General features: G+C 41.4%; 1 protein-coding gene across 2 annotated transcripts in view; it reads left to right on the top strand.

Annotated features, from left to right (window-relative positions):
- The window catches only part of LOC126212842 (ankyrin-3-like), a 94,139-nt gene extending 72,235 nt beyond the window's left edge, over positions 1-21,904 (top strand). For both annotated transcript variants that reach the window (XM_049940260.1, XM_049940261.1), the window contains exons 4-5: positions 5,645-5,794; positions 21,331-21,904. In XM_049940260.1, the coding sequence (XP_049796217.1) occupies positions 5,645-5,794; positions 21,331-21,817 (637 nt within the window). In that variant the 3' untranslated portion in view covers positions 21,818-21,904. The remainder of the gene's footprint in view (positions 1-5,644; positions 5,795-21,330) is intronic.
- The last annotated feature ends 603 nt before the right edge of the window (positions 21,905-22,507 follow it).

The following is a 22,507-nucleotide window of genomic DNA, read 5'->3' as shown; positions in this document are numbered from 1 at the left end:
CGAGGCACATCCCAGCTGTGTTCGTTCGCATTCCCATCAGGTGAGTTGTGGGATCAGCACATTATTTGAAACTCGCCACTCTGTTCCTCGAAATACTCCATCACTTCCATTCCTTGTGATATGGTGCATTACCTTGTTGAAAAACGCTACTGCCATCGTGAAACATGATCCTCATGAAGAGGAGTATGTGGTCTGAAACAAGTGTATATTACTCGTTGGCCATCATGGTGCCTTGAACAATCTCTACTGGACCTATGAATGTCAAGGTGAATTTCCCTAGAGCACAATGGAACCAGCGCCAGTTTCTCTCTGTCCCACAGCATAGGTGCCCAGGAGATCCTAATGTGCCCATTTCAGCCATAGTTGCTGATGTCATGGTGTTAACATTGGCAAACGTATGGGTTGTCAGCTGCAGAGGCACACTGTTAGGAGTCTTGAGGGCACTGTGTGTTCAGACACACTTGTAGCCTGCACCATCTGTCACGGTCTACCAGTCTGCCCGGTCTACAACATTCGAGAATGTAATGAGGGCTGGCCACCCAACCTTGGTTTCGCCACATGTCGAAGTCACTCACCACAGCACTCCTCGAACACTCAACAAATCGTGCATTCCGAAATGCTCATGATGAGCGTTCAGGTCATCATAAAATTCCCTCCTTCAAACTGAGACGTATAGCATACCTTCCCCATCTACAGATGGACAGCACACTTGCTGATCCTACATCGACTGTACATGTGTCTGACTAGCAGTCATTCCTCGTGAAGTGACGCTGCTATTGCCAGTACACGTTTAATCGATGATAGGCAGGTGATCATAATGTTCTGGCTATTGAGTCTGTTATTTATAAATTGCAATGATCACTGTTCCACCCGAGAGGGTATTGAGAAAATGACATAAATAAATAAATAAACTAATAAATGAATCTCTGAACCAAAGTGCAGGATAACACATTGCTGATAAAAAACCATTATTTGGTCTCAGATGGTAGGCATAGTTGTAAAGGGGTCACTGTGAGCCCAGTATGCAATATGGCATTCTTCCCTTGTCTTGACCAGACGTGATAGACTGTAACCTTGACAACGATAATGCCTGCTCTCGTGGTCATGTGCAACTCAACACTGCTACATTGTAACATCTAAATGCCCCAAAATCTTATTGCTGCACAATTAGACCAGCCATGCAAGTGGAGATCAAGAGTGGAGCAGCTTCCAAATTATTTCAGTTGCAGATAACGCATGCATAGAAAGTGTCTCTGTATCCTTCACAAGTATCACACAACATCTGACACTGTTCACGGGCATTATATAAACGTGCTGTGGTGTCCGGTCTACCTGTCATGGAGATTTGAAGCCCTGATCAGTTACACTGCAGCTGATGGCGTGTTTGTGTAAGAAGCCAGAATGACATCTCACCGCTTTTTCGGTATGCTTCAATTTATCTGTCACGTATCGCATTATTAAATCTGAAACAGTGACTTGTAATAGTACACTTGTTTCAATCGGTCTCTTCACTCTTCTTTGGATTCACAGACTGAATAGCGTTCAGCTTTGAATTTGAATGTGACACCTTTTATTTCACAGATAAGAGAGACATCAGCAACTACCGACCTGTTTCACTGCTTCTATCATTTACCTACATTTCTGAGAAGGTGATGTATTGTAGAAGATTATCACACCTTGGCAACAATAATATTGTCACCAAATCACAGTTTGCCTTTCAGAAGGGGTGCTCTACTGAGAATGCCATTTAAATGTTCACACACCAGATAGTACAAGCATTAAATAACAAAACAGCACCGGTGGGTATTTTCTATGACCTATCCAAGGCATTTGATGGTGAAAATAATAATATACTGCTAGCTAAATTTTGTAGGGTTGATGGTGTAGTCAACCAATGCATCTTATCACATCTAACCAAAAGGTTGCAAAAAGCTGTATTTAGTAGTAACTCAACCAACAGAATTCAGGGACATAATTATGACAGGGTGGAAATCACATATGGGGTTCCCCAAGGCTCAATCTTAGGTCTACTACTGTTTCTCATATATGTTAATAATCTACCATCTAATGTACAGCAAGCAGAATTAGTTCTTTTTTGCAGATGACAACAGTATTGTTATCACTCTCAGTATTAATACAGAACTGGAAGAAATGGTAAACAAAGTTCTCAAAAGTATCATTGTTTGGTTTTCTGCAAATTGTCTCACCCTGATTTTCACAAAGACACATTATATACAGTTCTGCACCTCTGGGGGTACTGCATCAGTGATAAGTGTAACACATGGTGGTGAAGTAATACATAAGTTGAAAACTTTTAAAATTCTTAGGTGTCCATATTGATGAGAATTTTAATAGGAAAAACATAAATTTGGGAACTCGTAAAAAAACTTAGTTTCGCTACATCTGCACTTAGAATCAAAGCAAATTTTGAAAAGAGATAAATCAGTAAGTTGACATATTTTGCTTCTTTTCATTCAGCAATGTCATATGGAATAATGTTCTGGGGTAAATCATCTTTAAGAAAGAAGGTCTTCATTGCCCAAAAACGAGTTGTAACAATAATATGTGGCGCTCACGCGCGACCGTCTTGTAGCCATCTGATTAAGGAGTTGGGCCTACTGACTACCGCTTCACAGTATATTTATTCCCTCATGAAGCTTGTTGTAAACAATTTACTACAGTTCAAAAGGAACCATGAGGTACATGATTACAATAATAGAAGAAAAAATTACATTCATTACTGAACATTAAGGTTTTCTTTAGGTTGCCATTAAGGTTTGAACAAAAACTTTTGACCACTTACCCTGTGATATAAAATGTTTAACAGGCAGTATGGTAAAATTTGGAAATAAATTGAAAAAGTTTCTGCTTGAGCACTCCTACTCTGTAGAAGACTTTCTATGTTTGTAATGTGTAAAAAGGTATGGGTGGGAACTGATAACTCAATCTGTATTTCTTGTTACCATTTTAGGGAAAAAGAATAGTAATTGTATGGTGATGTTTAGAGTACAAATAGTAGTATAAATTAACTGGCAATTTGCATCTAAAATGACTCATTCGACCACATGACGATCTATCGTGCAATTTTATGCAAGGAAAATGAAAGTAAGCAACAAGCGTTTCTTTCTATTCCCCATGCGTGGGCAATATTCACTTAAACATCTGAAAATTCGGTAACTGTCTTCTATCGTACCTCATTCGTTTCATATTATGCAACATTTACCAACGACATAATGCCTTGGAGACATACTGTATTTGGCTATTTTGTCACCTCCTTGTGAGGCATTAAAATACCAACATACAGAAAAACCCGCAGAGCAGCTATTACTCGGCAATGGCGTACGAGCACTCTGTCTAAGGCTCGTGGAAGTCTAACGACTTGATGGAACCGTAAAGTGATAAGAATTAATCCCTACATGTTATATGTCTACTTGTAGTATTCATAGATCAAGTTTTTCATCATACCATAAATACCTTACGCCTCAGTTGTCTTTGATAGCGAGTAGCCAGCGGCGAGACGGAAATGACGTCCCTTGTGACGGTAGTCTGCTTGGCAAAGGAGCAGTTCGGCGCTGTCGAGTTTCTCTCGCTGTACACAGACATTGAGGTCGACCCCAGTTTTCGGCGCGGCATTCGCCTCACCCAGTGGTGACCCCGATGCAGCCGCCAGGCTGTCTGCCGTTCACCCAGGGGGCGACGCGTTGGCTGGGGCGGTTGACGAAGGCTGTCGTCGTCGTGGCCCCAGGGCGGAACTGGAGCCATTCCCCATGTGCCATCGCGTCACGAGAGCTTTGCGGTCCCTGTGTTGTTTTGGGCCATCAATAATGTTCGGAAGCGACATCCCACAACCTAACAACCTTGCACAACATCATATCACTGGCATAATTCATCCCCTTCTTGATTTATATCCCATTTCTTCGTGTTCTGGGTTCATTTTCGCATCATTCTGACAGACAACAGCGACAAGAGAAACCAAAGAGATTTTTAGATACCTATCTCCAATTTCTTCCCCCTATAGTCGGATTCCTGTCTCCTAAGCGGGTAGGAAGTCAAAAATTTTACAAAAAATCGACTTTTCGAAAATATGTCTGTTTTGTAGAGTACATCTTTCTGAAAAGTTTGATGTATAAAACATATATATTTCAGTGATTATAAGGCACGCTATTTGGTCCCGCGGGTACCAAGATTAAGCGCTACACCCCTTACCACAGACGTCTGCTGTCATACATACGTGTATTTCGCTGAATTCGAATGTTTATATTAGCGCCAGAGATGGTCATACGTGTAATAAGGGACTATTGACATAGAAGAAATGTCTTGATGGCGGCACCCAAACCCCAATGAAAGCTTTAATGAATGTGCATGGAAAATATGCCAAAAACCAATTTTTGTGTGGAAGAGATGTACTTGCTGTTGTGTTTATGATGCAGTTACATGTTTTAATGATAGTGTGTAAAGCCGGATATGTATTTTAGAGGAAATGGGAATCAAGGGCAAAGTGAACTGCATCAAAGCTTTATATGCAATAAACAGAGAGCGTGTAGTGAAAGCACATAAATCATTTTTGGAAGTGATAAATTCGGAAAGAGTGAAGAATCATAGGAATGTGGAAAAGACGAAAACAGATAAAAAAAATGGAAAAAAACCTATTTGTGGTGCTGGACAGTTCTAAATGATGCCAAATGCAGCCAGAAACTTTAATGGCCATTTTCTGCAAAACACAAATTTCTGTTCTCAGATACATGTAACACCCAAAATAAATATGCCATTCCTTTTCCAACTTGGTATCCTTATTAAACACAAACTCCTTGATGCAAAACTCTAGAATTTTACATCTCTATTAAAAACTGTGGTAAAGTTTGAGATAATTAACTATAAAACTTGATTTTTTTCTAAACATGAAGTTTAAAAAGTAACAGGTCATTGATTTTCTTGAAAATTAAATAAATTCTAGAATTTCATACACCTTTATGTATGGATTGTATGCTGTGCAAAATTCATCGAAGAATCTCTCTTACTTATGAAGAAAAGTGTACCTATAGAAAAAAATGCAGCCAATAGTAAGTGAAAAAATTATAAAATTTCACATGTAAAAAAAATTTATTTCGTTATGTTTTTGAACTTCCACTGGTCATGCTGACAAAAATTCTATGAATTTACTTCTAAAAATATAGACAGTAGAATTTAGTATCTTGTGGTGCCTCTTCTGCTCCAAGTCGGTCCGTTTGACGTCCAACCCCCTTAACATACGAGCTACAAACACCATCTCATGTCAGTAGTACCACATTAAGTGCATTTAAGGGTTACTGTCTTTCAAATTTCTTTGTGATTTATGCTGTTGTCTATTGAAATTATGTTGACCAATGGGTGTTGTAAGCACAGTTGTTGAGCTTTGTACACATCTTATATTTATTTTTACCAAATATTGTGTAATATGCTAGGCTACAGGTATGAGAAAATGAGGAGAAGGATGATGTATGATTACCTGAATGCTGTCATTCGTCTTACGTGGGCCACTACTGTCGTTGGCAGTGTGTGTTCTATTATCTGTGTGTGGACAGTACCTCAGCTGTACAGTCTGTGGTAATCTGACCACTGGACTCGATGTGAAAACCCTTTTGGAAGCAGTGTTCCTTCTGCGCAGCACGCCAAGCGCTGGAGAGAGCAGGACCGGCCCCTCCTCGCAGCCGCACAGTGGCCACAGCGACGACGGCCGGAGGCCAGCCACAGCTGCGCGCCCCACCTCTCCCCAGGCCACTCCACAGCCTGATGACGCCGCCGTCTCTCTCCTGCGGTGAGTTCAGTCACTTTACGTGTAGACTGTCCACAATCACAGTGCGACATGTTGGGCAGTTAGCCAAGTGATAGAGTCAAGAAATCCAATGTCGCTATTTTACGTTTTTGACGAAGCAGAAGTTGTAGGTCTAGTATAAAGTTTTTCGTTTCATTAATTGTGACGTTTGACGAGGAAAGGATATAAGGGGATCTATACACCCTTCTACAGGTTTGTTGCATGACTCGTTTTCATTTCGTAACAAAGCTGACTTGTGTAAGATAACACTAAATAATTCCCCAAAAACAACGACTGTGCTGGTGTGTTGGGAGCAATTTCAGTTTTCAGCGAAATCTCTGCCTAGTAATCTCTCAGAAAGCCCTAAGATATTCTGGTAATACATTAAGCACACTAGTGGAAAGGAGCAGTCAATAACCTTCACTGTGTGATAACAATGGTGAAGTCACTGGTGACAGTGCCACTAAAGCAGAGTTATTATACATAGTTTTCCGAAATGTCTTGACCAAATTAGAAGAAATAAGTATTCCTGAATTCCTATCAAGAATAACTTCAAAGTGAGACACATAGAAGCAGATATTCTCGGTGTAGCAAAGTAGCTTAAATCACTTAATAAAGGCAGGGCCTCCAATCCAGATTGTATATCTGTCAGATTCCTATCAGAATATGCTGTCACAAAAGTTCCATATTCAGCAATTACATACATCAGCTCGCTCACAGATATATCCGCACCTAAAGACTGGAAAATTATTCTTGTCACACCAATACCCAAAAAGGGAAATACGAGTAATCCGCTGAATTACTGGCTCATATCACTAACGTCGATTTACAGTAGGGTTTTGGAACATATGCTGTGTCTGAACATTATGAATTACCTCGAAGAAAACGATGTATTGGCACATTATCATCAAGGGCTTAAATTATATCGTTCGTGTGGAACATAACTAGGTCTTTATACTTGTGAAGTCATGATTGCTATCGACAGGGGATGCCAAAATGATTGCATATTTTTAGATTTACAGAAGCCTTTCGACACATTTCCTCAAAAGCGTCTCCTAGCTAAACTGCGTGCCTATTGAAAATTGCCTCAGTTGCGCGACTGGATTCGTGACTTACTGTCAGAAAGACATCGAGTAAAACAGATGAAATATCCAGCGTTCCCCAAGGAATTGTTACAGGCCCTCTATCGTTCCTGGTCTATATTAGTGGCAATTGACCCTGAACAAAGAAAATTATGAAGTTATTCACACGAGTACTGAAAGAAATTCACAAAATTTCGATTACGTGATAAGTGTCACGAACCTGAAGGCTGTAAATTCAATTAAATACTTAGGGATTACAATTACAAATGACCTACACTGGACCGATCACGTAGATATTGTTGTGGGTAGAGCAAACGAAAGACTGCGAATCATTGGCAGAACACTTAAAAGGTGGAACAAGTCTGCTAAAGAGGCTGCTTACACCACTCTTGTCCATCCTATCCTGGAGTATTGCTGTGATGTATGGGATCCGTATCAGGTGGGACTGACGGATGACATCGAAAAAGTTTAAAGAGGCGCAGCTCATTCTTTATTACCGCGAAGTAGTGGAGATAGTGCCACGGACATGATACGTGAATTGGATTGACAATCATTAAAACAAACGCCTTTTTAATTGCGACGGGATCTTATCATTAAATTCAACTACCAGTTTCCTTCCTCCGATTGCGAAAACATTCTGTTGGCACCCACCTAAATAGGGAGAAATGATCATCACGATAAAATAAGAGATCTTGCACAGAAAAATTTAAGTACTCATTGTTCCCGCGCGCCGTTTAAGAGCGGAACGGTAGAGACACAGCTTGATGGTAGTTCATTGAACCCTCCGCGAGGCGCTTTATTGTGAATAGCAGAGTAATCTCGTAGACGTAGACGTACATGGTTTCCTACCTCATGAATTACCCATGTAGGGAACAATCCTTCATTTTCATTTCCACGATTATTCTCCCAACGGCATAATGAGAAATTCTCTCACAGGGTGTGTGGTAACACCGTAGCTGGGGGAGTTAAATGAGCTGAGATCCGTGGCTTATCCTAATACGAGAGACGTATTTGACAACGGGTATTGGCAGTTTTTGGAAATCATTCGTGGCAACATGAGCTTCTACAAAAGTGGAAGTCGGACCAGTAGGTGTCCAAGTGATAAAGGCGGCCATTTTGGATCAATAAAAATCAGGTCAATCCTATTGTGTGGGCATGGTTGAGTGGAGATGGACACAGTAGCCGTATATTGACAGCTGTAAAACCTTCTGTAGCTCAGGGAGTTTTGCAGGCGAAGTGACAGAAGTTTTTCTTTTTATTCATCACAGACCAGTTTCAGCGTAAATTCGTCATCACTTCACTTTTCTTCTTCGAAATCATTGATATATAGTGGTAGTCACCGATGTTTTACTGTCGCTTTGTGAAATAGAAATCCTATCTGATAGTGAACTGATATTGTTGCAAGACACAGTTCAGTTGATGCCTGTAGTCAACAGGCCCAAAAGTGGCAATTCAGAGTATTCAATGTGCCTTTACAATTAATCGGAGCAGAATCCAACAAGTTATTGGGCAATAGAGGAGTCTGTACCTATTCAAGAGAAAACAAGGATCCCTACCAGGTATTTTAACAATGACAATGGGATCAGTAATGTTTCAGTGGACTTAAGAAAACTTATTCTCTCCCAGTGATTCAAGGATTTCGGGCTTTAATTACCTATTATGGTCAGCCACAGATGTACGATGTCTGGCGATCCAGGTGGTCAAATCATTTACTCGAGTGGTCCACAAATTGAGCAAATACTTCTCAGAACACTTTTCCCAGTCTAAAAGCTTTATGCACACAGGCAGTCAACAAAACTTCATCCATGGGTCTGATAATATAGAAAGCTACAGAGAGTGTAGGCTGAAATTTTATAAGATAGAGAGCCTGATAGGTATTTACCCAATTTGTCGTATACAAATAGCATCAGCCATTTGACATAAGAAGACAACCAGCGAGAAGTAAGTGTAACAGGAAAGACTAAAGATAGAGAGCACAACGAAGAATACTTTGTAGATAAACCAGAAACTCATCAATGTAAGATGATGCAGCATAATCAAAAATAATTAATGTATATGATCTCAGGCAAAGTCTGTAAATTATGTTACACGTACTAGATATAAAATTAGCAGAATCTCAGTAGAAAAGGAGCTGAAAAAATTTGAAAATAAATTATTGTTGTTGAATAAGAGACAAGACATGGAAAGGGAAAAATATTTCTGCATAAAAAGACTAATACGAAAAGAGGAGAAAGCTGGCTAAAAAGCGACAGAGAAACATCAGCATGAGGAAATAAACTATTAAGAGCAGGAAATGAAACATATTAAGACAATACTCGATAATGGAGTGAGAAGTTTGTCGAGAGTGAGTTAAGAAAACCAGCCTGGAGAGAAGATCGTGCGTAACATGGTAGTAATGTGAATAACAATGTACAGGGCGAAAGAGAGCCTACGCTTCCTTTTTTCTTCGGCATCAGACGTCTGTGGTGACTAGTAAGAGGTCCTACATAAATACAGGCTTTGGAAGACTAAAAGCGAGAACAGCTTTAAACAAAAATAGTTTACAGTCATAAATACACGGATTTATAAGAATCACAAAACCAAAAATTTGTTAATATCGAACAGTGAAACGTCGGGAATAGATTTGCCAGGGTAACATATTTAACTGATTAACATTGCAGGATCGCAAGTTAATGTAAGTGCGAGATAAGCCACTGGACACGTGAAATTGTGGAGCACTTCCAAAAGGTCGAATGCAGGCATGCAAACATGTATGGATTGTGTTGCTCAAGTATCAGATATCAGTATTTAAAATGGAGTTCGATGCCTAATGCATCTGGTTGGTCAGTACAGCGACGGTTAATGCTGTTGGTGAATGATGCTGGAGTTACTGTATGATGATATCTGCTCGACTGGAAACAGACCTGATGATTGAGAATGCCAAGAGCCTTGTCAACACTCTATAGAACATGTTGGGTTACAAGAGCGGTAAGTGAGCGAGCGTTATCCTGTTGAAAATCTACCCCTGGAATCCTGTTCGTTAATGGCAACAGAACGGGTCGAATCACCAGATTGAAACAGACAAGGTGTGTGGGATAGCCATGGGAATGTTCCTGCTGTCATACGAAATCGCACCACAGACCATAACTCCAGGTGTAGGTCCAGTGTGTTAACACACAGAAAGGCTGGTTGTAGGCCCCCAACTGGCCTAATCAAAGCATGGCCATTATTGGCACCGAGGCTGGTGGTTTGGGATCAGTGAAACGCATGCGACACGGCACCTGGTTCGGAGCTGTCTTTAAAGTAACCGATTTGTAAGATTTCATTGTGTTACTTGGTGATAACTGCTGCTGAAACTGCTGCTGGAGATGTATTACAATGCGCCAGAGTAATACGCAGAACAGGATGGTCTTCCCTCTCAGTAGTCCCACGTGGCCGTCTGGAACCAAGTCTTCTTGCGACCGGATATTCTTCTAATCACCGCTGCCAACAGGCGTATATAGTGGGTACATTACTGTGAAATATTTCTACATCACGGAAGGAACAACCAGAACCTCGTAGCCCTAGTACAGACTTCGCTTAGTCTCTATGAGATGTTATTAACAGCGTCTTCGTCGCCTCAAAGGCATTTTTGCCCTACTTCAACTCACTGCGTCCAAACTCAAAGTTAACTAACGCTCAAGCCCGTTACAGCGTGTTTTTAAAGCAAGCCTGATTGGCTTCCTCGTAGTGGTGCTACTATCGCCACTCTTGAGCAACTGCATTGAAATTTGAAAATACATAATATTCCAGATTTAGAAACACACCTACCAACTTTCGTTTATGTCGCACTGCTTCTTCTTGGTGCTGTACTATTTCGAAAGTAAAAGACGTTGTTAACAATGTTACCAAAATCTCAAAAAGTTCTTGAACGGCATACTTCACTTTTTATACGTTATTCTTATAAACGTTGGGACAGTGTCTGCTTTTATATACCAATGGCTTAGGAGTGCGCCATTGACTAGTGGTCAAAATTTTCTGTGTCCCAGGTTCCAGCACAGGCACTGCTTAACCTCTGAACAAAAATTAACAGCAGTGTCAGCAAAGACGTCCAGCATAAAAAGTCGCCATTTTCCTGACAAAGACCTTGTCAAATAGGGCGGAGGAACGACAGAGCTTCAAGGCACTCCCTTTCCCTTGGGGTGGGAAACTGCCCTTAAAAGGGAGAAGAGTCAGTAATGATCAATGACGAGAGGATGCAGAAGGCAATGGAATCGAATAAATTAAAACCACCTAACGTGTATCCATAGGACATACGTCGTTAACAGGGAAACTGTCTTGATGCAATCTTCATTGAGAAAAGATTCCAGACAAGTTACCCATTTGGATCTCTGGGAGTGGACTACCAAGGTCGAAGTGACAATGGAAAAAAGACGGAATAATTTAGGAAGGGCTAACCTTCTGCGACTTGGAGCTTTGAATTTAGAAGTTTGATCGTAATTAGAAAGCTAGGGAGTATAAAAACGGAAGTGCAAAGGCCCCAGTCTAGATACGGTGGGGGTCATTGAAGTGAAACAGAAGAAGGCTAAGGATTTGTCATAAGACACATTGGGATAAAATCAACAGCAGCAGAAAATGATGTAATGGGAGTAGGATTCATTACGCATAGGAAGTACGAGAGAGAGTGGGCTACTGTGAACAGCTCTATGGCAGAGTTTTTCTCAGCAGATTCGAAATCAAACGAACGCCAACAACGATAGTTCAGGTACACATGGTAACGACACAAGCAAAAAGAGAAAAGAGAGGAGGTATGCAATTGAAATGCAGTTGCAGGGGAAAGAAAATAAGAAAGGGTCATGGGGTATATGGGCTTGACATAGGGATGAGAGGGGTGAAAGTCTAATTGATTTCTGCATTGAAATTGAGATGGCAATAACAAAATACTCTGTTCAGCAATCATGTGAGGAAAAAATTAACTTGGAAAAGACCGAGAGACACTGGAAGATTCCAGCTGGATTCCATCATAGTGAGACAGAGATTCCGAAATCAGATATTGGAATGTAAGGCGTACCCAGATGTAAACATAGATTTAGTAATTATGAAGAGTAGAGTGAGGTTTAAGAGAGTCGACCAGAAGAATCAGAGTAGAAGGATGTAGCATATTGCAGTACTGAGAAATGAAACTTAAAGTTTACCAACGATATGGATATTGCGGTAAGGAATATCACAGTGGACTGTTCAGTTCAGGAGGAGAGGACATATCTAGAACCTAAAATCACAGACTGTGGACAGACTAACACAGATAAAGGGAAGCCAACTTCAAAGAAACTTTAGGTAACAAAGAAACAAAAATACAACTGATCGATGAAAGAAGAAAGTATAAAAGTGTTCAGAGAAAGACAGGAAGACAGCTACATTCACTGAGGTGGCCAGAGTCGTGGGATACCTGCTGATATCATGTCAGACCTCCTTGTGTCCAACCTAGAGCAAGATCTCGAGGTGGTGGGGACCCAAGAAGTTGTTGGAAGTCCCCTGTACAAATAATATGCCATGCTGCCCCTATAGCCACCCACAACTGCTAAAGTGTTGTTGGTGCAGGACTTTGTGCACGAACTGACCTCTCGATTATGTCCCATGAATGTTCCATGGGATTCATGTTGCGCGATCTGACTGGTCATATCATTTATTCGAGTGGTCCACAATGCTCGCCAAACGAGTCACGAACAGTTCTGGCCCACCGACATGATATCGTTATTTGAGAACATGAAGTCCACAAATGGCTGAAAATGGTCTCCAAGTAGCTAAAGATAACTGTCTGCATTCAATGATAGGCTCAGTTGGACCAGAGGACCCTGCCCATTCCGTGTAAACAATACCCACGCCGTTATCGAGCCAACACCATTTTGCACAGCGCCTTGTTGGCAATTCGGGACTGTAGCCTCTCGCGGTCAGCACCACACTCGAACACTACCATCAGCTCTCACTAACTCAATCCGAGATTTATCTGACCAGGCCACCCTTTTCCAGTCGTCTAGGATTCAACCAATATGGTTATGAGACCAGGAGCTGCAGGTGATAGCCGGCCGGAGTGGCCGTGCGGTTCTAGGCGCTACAGTCTGGAACCGAGCGACCGGTACGGTCGCAGGTTCGAATCCTGCCTCGGGCATGTATGTGTGTGATGTCCTTAGATTAGTTAGGTTTAATTAGTTCTGAGTTCTAGGCGACTGATCACCTTAGAAGTCAAGTCGCATAGTGCTCAGAGCCCTTCTGCTGGTGATAACATACTGTTAGTAAATGCACTTGCACTGGTCATCTTGTGCCGCAGCCCATTGACGCAAAATTTCGCCGCACGTCCAAACAGATACGTCGATAGTACATTCTGCATTGATTTCTGCGGTTGTTTCACGCAGTGTTGCTTCTGTCTTAGCACTGACCCATTTATGCGGGCGCCACTGCTTTAGGTGGTTATGTGAAGGCTGTCAGCCACAGCACTGACCGTGGTGAAAGGCAATGCTTCAAATTTTGTATTCTCGGCACACTCTTGCCACTGTGGATCTTGGAATATTGAATTCCCTAACGATTTCCGAAATGTAATGTCTAATGCTTCTAGCTCAAACTACAGTTCGGTGTGAAAAGTGTTAATTCTCGCTGTGTGTCGGAAACGTTTCACATGAATCACCTGATTACATATGATAGCTCCACCAATGCACTGCCCTTTTATATCTTGTGTACACATTACTACCGCTATCTGTGTATGTTAACATCACTTTTGCACAACTTGTCACCTCGATGTGACTCATTTAGGAATGACATATGTACGATGTTCTAGGTAGCCAAGGCCAAATAACTGTAGAAAACTTAAGACAAAACTGTAAACAAACAGTCGTAGGAAGGACTGACGCCCGCATCTCGTGGTCGTGCGGTAGCGTTCTCGCTTCCCACGGCCGGGATCCCGGGTTCGATTCCCGGCGGGGTCAGGGATTTTCTCTGCCTCGTGATGGCTGGGTGTTGTGTGATGTCCTTAGGTTAGTTAGGTTTAAGTAGTTCTAAGTTCTAGGAGACTGATGACCATAGATGTTGGGTCCCATAGTGCTCAGAGCCATTTGAAGGACTGACACAGAATATAGAAAAGTGAAAACAATAATTACCATGGGAATTCCATTCCCAACGCCAGAAGAGAGAGCAAATAAATGGAAAGATTACATTGACAGCCTCTATGAAGGAGGAACTTTTCTGATGACATGGCAGAGGAAGCAATCTGTGTTGGCGTGGAAGATATAGAAGATGTACTATTAGAGGCAATATTTAAAAGAGCTCTGGTCTATTTTATAACAAATAAAGCTAAAGGGATACATAAAATTTCATCATGACTACTGAGTTCATAGGGGAAAGTGGCACCCCAACGACTATCCAAGTTCGAGTGTAGAACCTATGAGAGTGGCAATGTACCGTCACACTTTCAGAAAAAATATCATCCACATATTTCCAAAGGTAGCAATGGCAGATAACTGTGAAAACAACAGCACAATCATCTTTGGAACTCATACATCCGAGCTGCTGATGAGAATGATGTAAATAAGAATGGAACAGAAAATTAAAAAACTGTCAGCTTTAGGAAAGGTAATGGCGCCAGAGAGGAAGTTCGTAAGTTGTAATTGATAATGGAACCAAGGCTGACGAAAAGTCAAAATACAGTCAAAAGTTTTTTACCTAGAAAAAGCGTTCGACAATATAAAATTCTGCAGGAGCTTCGAAAGTCTTACGTAAATATAACTAAGTTACAGGGAAAGACAGGTGGGTTACAACATGTACAAGAACCAAGATTGAAGAATAAGACTCGAAAATAAAGATAAAGTACTCAGATTAAAAGTGTGTAAAACAGGGTGCAGTCTTTTGCCCCTACTATTCAATCTATTCACCGAAGAAGCTATGATGGAAATGTAATAAAGATTCTAGGATGGGATTCAAATTCACGGTGAAAGAATGCCAATGAAATTTTTGTTGATGACATTGCTGTCCTCAGAGAAAGTGACGAATTATGGGATCTGTTGAATTGAATGGAGAGTCTGATGAGTAACGAATATTAATTGAGAATGAACCACGGAAATAAATTTCTAATGAGAAGCAGCAGATATCGGAATTTTTTACATTTAAATTAGTGGTCATGAAGTAGACAATATTAACGAAATCTGTAAGGAAAATAACCCATGATATACATAACAAGAAGGACATAAAAAGCATACTAGCAAAGGCAAAATTGGTACAACTAGCCAACATAATTCTACTGCTATGAAACATAGGTCATAATTTGAGGAAGAAATTTATGAGAATCTATGTTTGGAGAACTACTTTGTATGATACTGAATCGTAGACAGTGGCAAAACACCGTGACTAAGGAGACTTCGAGCGTCTGAGATGTGGTGCTAGAGAAAAGTGTTGAAAATTCGGTGGACTTGTTGGATATGGAATGAGGCGGGTACTCTGCAGAATCAGTGACATGGGGAAATACTGACAAGACGAAGGAGATGTAGAGTGTAAAGACTGAAGAGTGTCTTTCTCTTCAGTCGGAAGACAGTTGCAATACGTCGAGGAGTTAATTGAGGATGTAGTGTGTAAGTGCTATATGAGATGAAGGTTGGTGCAAGAGAGGAATTCGTGTCAGGCCACATCAAACCAATTAGAAAACTACTGGTTAAAATAATCTCATTTGACAGATTAATAGAATATATTTGTACTTAATTGCCTTTAGTTCACAAAGAAAGTTTTACATATTATTCCCGAGGCTGCAACACACAGTTTGTAACATCAAAATGTAGGTGTTGCTGTCACATGCAAATAACATGGCCCGTTTCTCAGTAGACATTCAGTTACATCGACAGTATCTGGACACTCATTAGTGAACATTAATAAGGGATGTGTCAAAGTTTCATCTCTATGAAGGCTTTGACTCTGCTGAGGAAACTTACAGTAATGCGTCTGAACTTCAGTGGAGAAATGAGAACCCATTAGTCAACAACGTTGGACTCTTTAATCTGCAGCGAAGTCAGCTTCTAACTCATCCCAAAGCAGTTACATTAGATTCAGCTCGGAATTCGGGGCAGAATAGTACAGTCATGGAATGTTGTCCACAAACTCTCACGTAACAGCTAATGATTTATTACAAGGAGCTATGTCTCGCTAATACCAACAATGTTACTGTATTGTATGCAGTACATAAAGCTGGAAAACGTGATTTACATGCTATCGAATTTAGTGTTAAGCTCAATAGGGAATAACAGCATGGATATATCCCCATAATGTAACGCCATCTCCTCACTCCTTCACTTCTGGCATTACACAAAATGGCAGGTAACAGTCATTAACCAAAAACAAGACCTTCCATCGGTGATTCACATGTCCGGACCATTCGTTTCCACTCATCCATGGTCGAAATATTACTGGTACATTTGTTACTCAGGTGACATCCAGTGTCTAGTGCACATTCGAAACTACTGAACCTCCCTGATGAACCCATTCTGCTATTTCTGGTTCTCTGCTGACAACACATGTGCCTCTGCCTCCTTTTATACTGGCGGATCGTCCTTTCATTACATTTGTTGGTCAGTCACACATTAGATAAAGGTGTCTAGATAGTTTTGATCCGGTTGTGTAGCTTGTCCCCAATGTTATTCAATCCGTATTTTGAGCAAGCGGTAAAGGAAACAAAAGAAATATTTGCAGTAGGAATTAAAAGAAATGAAAAGATTGACGTTGTCTGATGACATTGTAATTTTGTCAGGGACAGAAAAGACCTAGAAGAGCAGCTGAACAAAATGGACAGTGTCTTGCAAGGAGGATATAAGATGATCATCAACAAAAGCAAAGCGACGGTAGTGGAATAGAGACAAGTTAAATTAGTTCATGCTGAGGGAATTACATTACGAAATGAAACGCTTAAAGTAGTAAATGAATTTTGCTATTTAGGGAGCAAAGTAACTGATGTACGAAACAGAGATGATATAAACTGTAGAATGGAAATCACAAGGAAAGAGTTTCTGAGGAAGAGAAATTCGGTAACGGCGAGTACAGATTTAAGTGTCAGGAGGTCGTTTCTGAAAGTATTTGTATGCAGTGTAGCCATGAATGGAAGTGAAACTTGGGCGATAAATAGTCTACACAAGAAGGGAATAGAAGCTTTCGAAATGTGGTGCTACAGAACACTGCAGAGGATTATGTGGGTAGCTAATATAACTGATGAGAAAGTACCGAACAGAATTGGGGAGAAGAGGAATTTGTGACACAACTTGAAGCAGGGATCGGTTGCTAGGACATGTTCTGAGGAATCAAGGGATATCAAATATAGTACTGGATTGCAGTGTGGATGCTAAAAATCGTAGTCAGAGACCAAGAAATGAATACACAGAACAGATTCAGAAGGATGTAGTTTGCAGTGGTTACTTGGAGACGAAGAAACTAGCACACAGTAGAGTAGCATGGAGAGTTGCATCAAAGCTGTCTCTCGACTGAAGACCGTAAGAACCTTAACACTGTATATATATGCTGTTAGGTCTTTAGTGTGTTCACAAAGCCAAGATCCAGATTGCCTAGAAATTTTAATGGTACGAAAAGCGCATTAAATTCGATGTACACTGGTGTCCAGAATTAAAGCAACAAACGGAAATATTGCGAGGTTGCGTTTATTTTGCCATAAAAAAGTACAAACAGGTGATAGTGAAGTAGGAAAAATGTTAAGAACAATGAACATAAACAACTACAATATGCATAAAGGTAGAGAAAAATGTTCTTCGTTTTTTTCCAAGGTAACAGATTTGCAAACACAATCCAACAACTGGATAATGTGCTCAGCATAGGCTGTGACCACCTCTGGCTCATACAACCCTGACATCGACAAGGCAAGCTGTGAATGATGTCATCAATCTCATGTGGAGGCAATAACACCGTTTCCCCTGCAGAGCTACTCGCAAGTCTTATGGAATTGTTGGTGGATGCTTGAGTGATGCAACCCGTCTCACTACTACATATATTTCGTATGCATAAAATAAACAATTTACAATAAATCCACACATTATAGAATAATTTGTCCTCTATAACATTTACAATATTACAATGCTAATTTATAAAATAAAATTCATGGAAACCTATATACAGTATAATAAAATTTTATACAGTCTTTGTTTCACATGTCATTCTTCCAGAAGTCCACATATGCCTTGCTACTCTGGTGCACGCCATCAGGTCCTGGGCCGTGCATGCTCTTGGGTGGTTTACTAACGGACATCGTCTGGATGCTCCCACACGGACACAAAGCACTTTCACTAATTCCCCACTTGTGCAGGTTTCTGTTACATCTGTCCATTCCTGAACAAAGCCTGTTCACGGTTTTCTATCTCTCCCACTCAAGTTCCGCACCTGAAGGCAGCACTTCCTCAGAATCGTGTGCATATTCTTGTTGTTCGTGCCACAATCTTTTTCTAGAAGTTTTTGGTGAACCTGTGAGTGGTTGGGTTGAGTGGAGAAAACTACTTCTTGACGTAAGGCATTTAGGTAACATTTGGTACCCATGGAGCGGATGACTTGATTTTGAACCTGTTTTGTTCGTTCAGTTCTGCTCTGTATTGAACGACGGACATTTGGCACAGCAATTCCTGACAAGGATTGTAGGTGTTCTACTCTTGTTGTCTTAAGACATCCAGTAATATGTCTCCACATCAGGTTCAGGACAGTGTCCTGCTTGTTTGTGTGGCATCATTGCTCCCAAACAGGACTTGCAAACTCAGCAGCAGAGTAACAGAGTGCCATTGCGGTGGTGCGAAAAACTTTTGGATTAGCTCGACATTTTGATGTTAGCTTGCCAAGTAAGTTATTCCGTGATTGGATTTCTGCCTTGCTCTTCTCAATGTGCCTCTTGAATGACAGTGTCCTATCAAGAGTAACTCCCACGTACACTGGGAGAGGACAGTGTTTTAATCTTCTGTCATTCCACCAAACATTCAGTTCTTGCTTCGTCTCTCTGTTGTTAAGATGGAATAGGCAAGTTTGGGTCCTACTTGGATTGGGTTTCAACTGGTTTTCTTTGTAATAGTTGGTCAGATTTTCCAGGTTCTCAGCTAGTATTTCCTCAATAACCTTGTAGTTTTATGCCTGAGCTGCTATTGCCCTATCATCAGCATAAATAAAAGATCTTGAGCAGGGACTAATAGGCTGGTTATTTGTATAAATATTGAATAACCTGGGGGCAAGAACACTGCCCTGGGGAAGCCCATCTTTTGTAGTCACCATCTGCTCTTGTTACCTTGGAACTCAACAAAATACCTTCTGTTAAATAGAACTGATTTGAGTACAGAAGTGAATTCAGGGCTTTTTGTTGTTTTTTGCACTTTTGCAATGAGATTTCTGAGACTGATGGTATCATATGCTTCCATAAAATCTATAAACACCATTCCTGTAGTTCGTCTTTTCTCAAACCCACCTCCAGTATAGTGGGTTAGGCTGAGAGCTTGACTGGTACAAGATTTGCCAGGCCAAAATCCTGCTTGTTCTTTTATTAGGGTGCCCTCAATCAGCTCTTTGACTCTGTTTAATATCAAACAGTTTGTATGTTGTGCACATCAGAGAGATTGGCCGATAACTCTTAGGATCTTCAGGGTCCTTACCAGGCTTAAGAACTGCAGTTATTTTTGCCTGTCTGCAGATTTCAAGAATTCATCCAGTAGCCCAACAGCAGTTCATAAACTCCAACAGCCACAATTTAGATCCGACACCAAGACGTATCATCTGTTCATTTTTAATATCATCTAGGTCTGCGGCCTTCCCAGTCTTTAAACTTTTGACTGCTTCTTTCACTTCTGATATTGTAAATGTATGATTGAGTGTATCATTATTTTCTTCATGGAAAGCATCTAGTCTACTCGCATGCCCTTTCTTCAGTCTGTGTTTCGCTTTACTGTTTTTCAGCTACTGGAAGGCTATTTGGTTTGCTGTACTGCCAACAAAGCCTGGTGTACCTGTAGGTATACCATCTAACTTTTGAGCAGTCTCCACTTTTTCCGACTACTGTGAGTTATGTTAATGCTTTCTACAGTGTGTTACCACTTCTGTCTTCTATTTTCAATCATTGTTGTTATGACTTCTTCTCCATTGTTCATGGGGAGAATGAGTTGGCGTCATAGAGACCACAATACGTTTGGTATTTCTCTTTTGTCTCTTCGCTGTAGCCTTGAATGTACGATTTTCTACATCCTCTCGTATACTCCGCCGTGCAGAGTAAAAACAAACTCACTGAAGTTTTCTGGTAGAGGTGTGTATCCGCGACATGCTCTATGGGATTCAAATTGGGAGGTCGAGCATACCATCCCAGGTGTGCAATATCTTCAATTTCCAAGAAACCTTCAATCAGCTTACCTCTATGAGGCGTACCTGTATCGTCCATCAATACGAAGTGTAGGCCACAGCACCTCGCAACGACGGCATATGAGGTAACAAGATCTCGTCACGATACCTTACAGGAGTTAAGCCTTGCCAATTCACCCATACAATGTCATGAAGAGGTGTTCAGGTAGTCCACGTAATCGCTGAGCACACGATTAAAGAACCTCCCTGATATCAGTCCCTTTTGCACGATATTTTGGTAACGAAATCCTGTTCCACGTTCCCTCCACATGAAAATCCGTCGAGAAACACTCTCCAGACCATTTTGGGACTCACGTGTGAAGATAACATTGGCACACTGTTCGGCCATTCGGTGGGATGTTGACGACTTCACTCTACACATTTATTTCTGTGAAGTGTCAGAGGTACATAAACAAAGGGCCCCTGACAATAAGTGGCACTCTGGTGAGATCTTCTGTATAACGTTTGCCTAGATACAACACCAGTGCATCCTGAAGGTGAGGTGCCAGTTGCCGTGCAGTAGTAAGGCAGTACTGTGATGCCCTTTTAACCAAATAATGGTCCTCCCTTTCTCGTTTCATACGTGGTCTGCCCTCGTCTTCGAGATACAGTTTCCGTCTCTACAAACAGTCGCCACATCTGATAAACAACAGTGTGATTCACATTAACCCATCGGGCCACATCGGATTGTGACTGTCCTCCTCCCATTCTTCCAATGTCCTTTCACTGCGAAGAGCCTGGTATGCGTCTTCTCTGTACCACACTGCACCATCTGTTACTGTGTCTACAGCGATTGCGAATGTGGAAGTACCCAGCAAACACTACCCCATTGCTAGCTGCACTGACTTCGTCGTGGGCGTGGTTGTCCGTTGACTGGAATGCTAACTTCCGTGTAGAACACGGTTGTGCAGATATCTGTTGACAGTTTGCATGATTACATCGTGAATTAGGACGGGAAATCGCAGTTAGCTGCTTTAATTTTGGACACCAGTGCATTGCGGTAACCTTCTTGACTTTTAGGGACTCATCACAGTTCTGATTTTGCCATAGTGTTTCGTCCCCAGACGTGCGTGTTTGGAGATATTTGTAAGTATTCTCCTTTTGTTGCAGGTATCTTTCTGGAGAAGAGAAGGGCAAGATGCTGGTTGCGGCAGCTAAGGAGGGGTCAGTGAGCAAGGTGCGAACGTTACTGGCAGTGGGGGCGGACGTGGAGGCGATGGACGAGAATCAGCAGAACGCACTGCACGGAGCAGCAGCCAAGGGACACGTGGAGGTGGTGAGGCTTCTGCTGGAGGAAGGAGCTGATGTCAACGCCAGGGACCTCTGGCGGAACACACCTCTGCATCAGGCTGCATGGAATGACAATGCGGCTGTGGTGCGGCTGCTGGCGGCATCCTCTGCCGACTGCAACGCCAGGGATGACACTGGGAACACACCACTGCACGATGCGGCACAGCGTGGACAAGCAGGCGCGGCGATTGCGCTACTGGAGGCAGGGGCCGACAGGGAAGTCTGGAATTACGATGGGGACACGCCGCTGGACCTAGCCGAGTGGAACAACCACGAGTGGCTCATAGACATCCTAGGATCAAGCTAAATATAGTGCAAACGACTCTGGAGTAAAATAAAAAAGCCTTCTGTGTGATCTTTGTTACTTATAAAATAAAGAATACAGAAAAGTTTATCCTCCAGTCTTGGTTTGCACCCTAATTTACATAGTACATACAACGACGCAAGTACCATAACACCAAGAGTGTTTATGGACTACCATAAGTTCAAAGAGGGACTCTCCTTTTGCTGAAAATTCAAAACAAACTGAATAATTCTCTATTACTAATGAACACCAGTTTTCAACAATATTTTCTCACTGAAAAATACTTTTTAAGCGCATGTTTGGTGCTATGTGGAACTTATATAAAACTCTGATGAATTTCCTTATGTCTAGATTGCCGACACATAACCTCTGTACTTAAAATACTTCTTCATTTGAGATCTTTCACTGAATTTACTTCTGTACCTAATGTGCTGACAGTCGAGCAACTTATGTCTGCAGTTAAAAATTGGTATTATTACCAGTACTTACGACACATTAGTTCCGATTCCAGACTGAATTTTGTTGTATACTGTCAAGCCGTCGAATACCGGCGGCCTAGGAAGCCTCCTTCTCGGATCACTAGACAATACTTCTAGCAAATCGTAATAAAGAGTTTTATTACGAAATGAATCAATGACATTACTTAACTCTGACAACAACAAAGAAGTGCTGCAAGCAAAGGGCGACATGTAA

Source organism: Schistocerca nitens, chromosome 11 (assembly GCF_023898315.1).
Source record: "Schistocerca nitens isolate TAMUIC-IGC-003100 chromosome 11, iqSchNite1.1, whole genome shotgun sequence".
NCBI lineage: Eukaryota > Metazoa > Arthropoda > Insecta > Orthoptera > Acrididae > Schistocerca > Schistocerca nitens.
The sequence above is the reverse complement of the archived record's forward strand: the minus strand, read 5'-3'. Positions and strand labels throughout refer to the sequence as shown.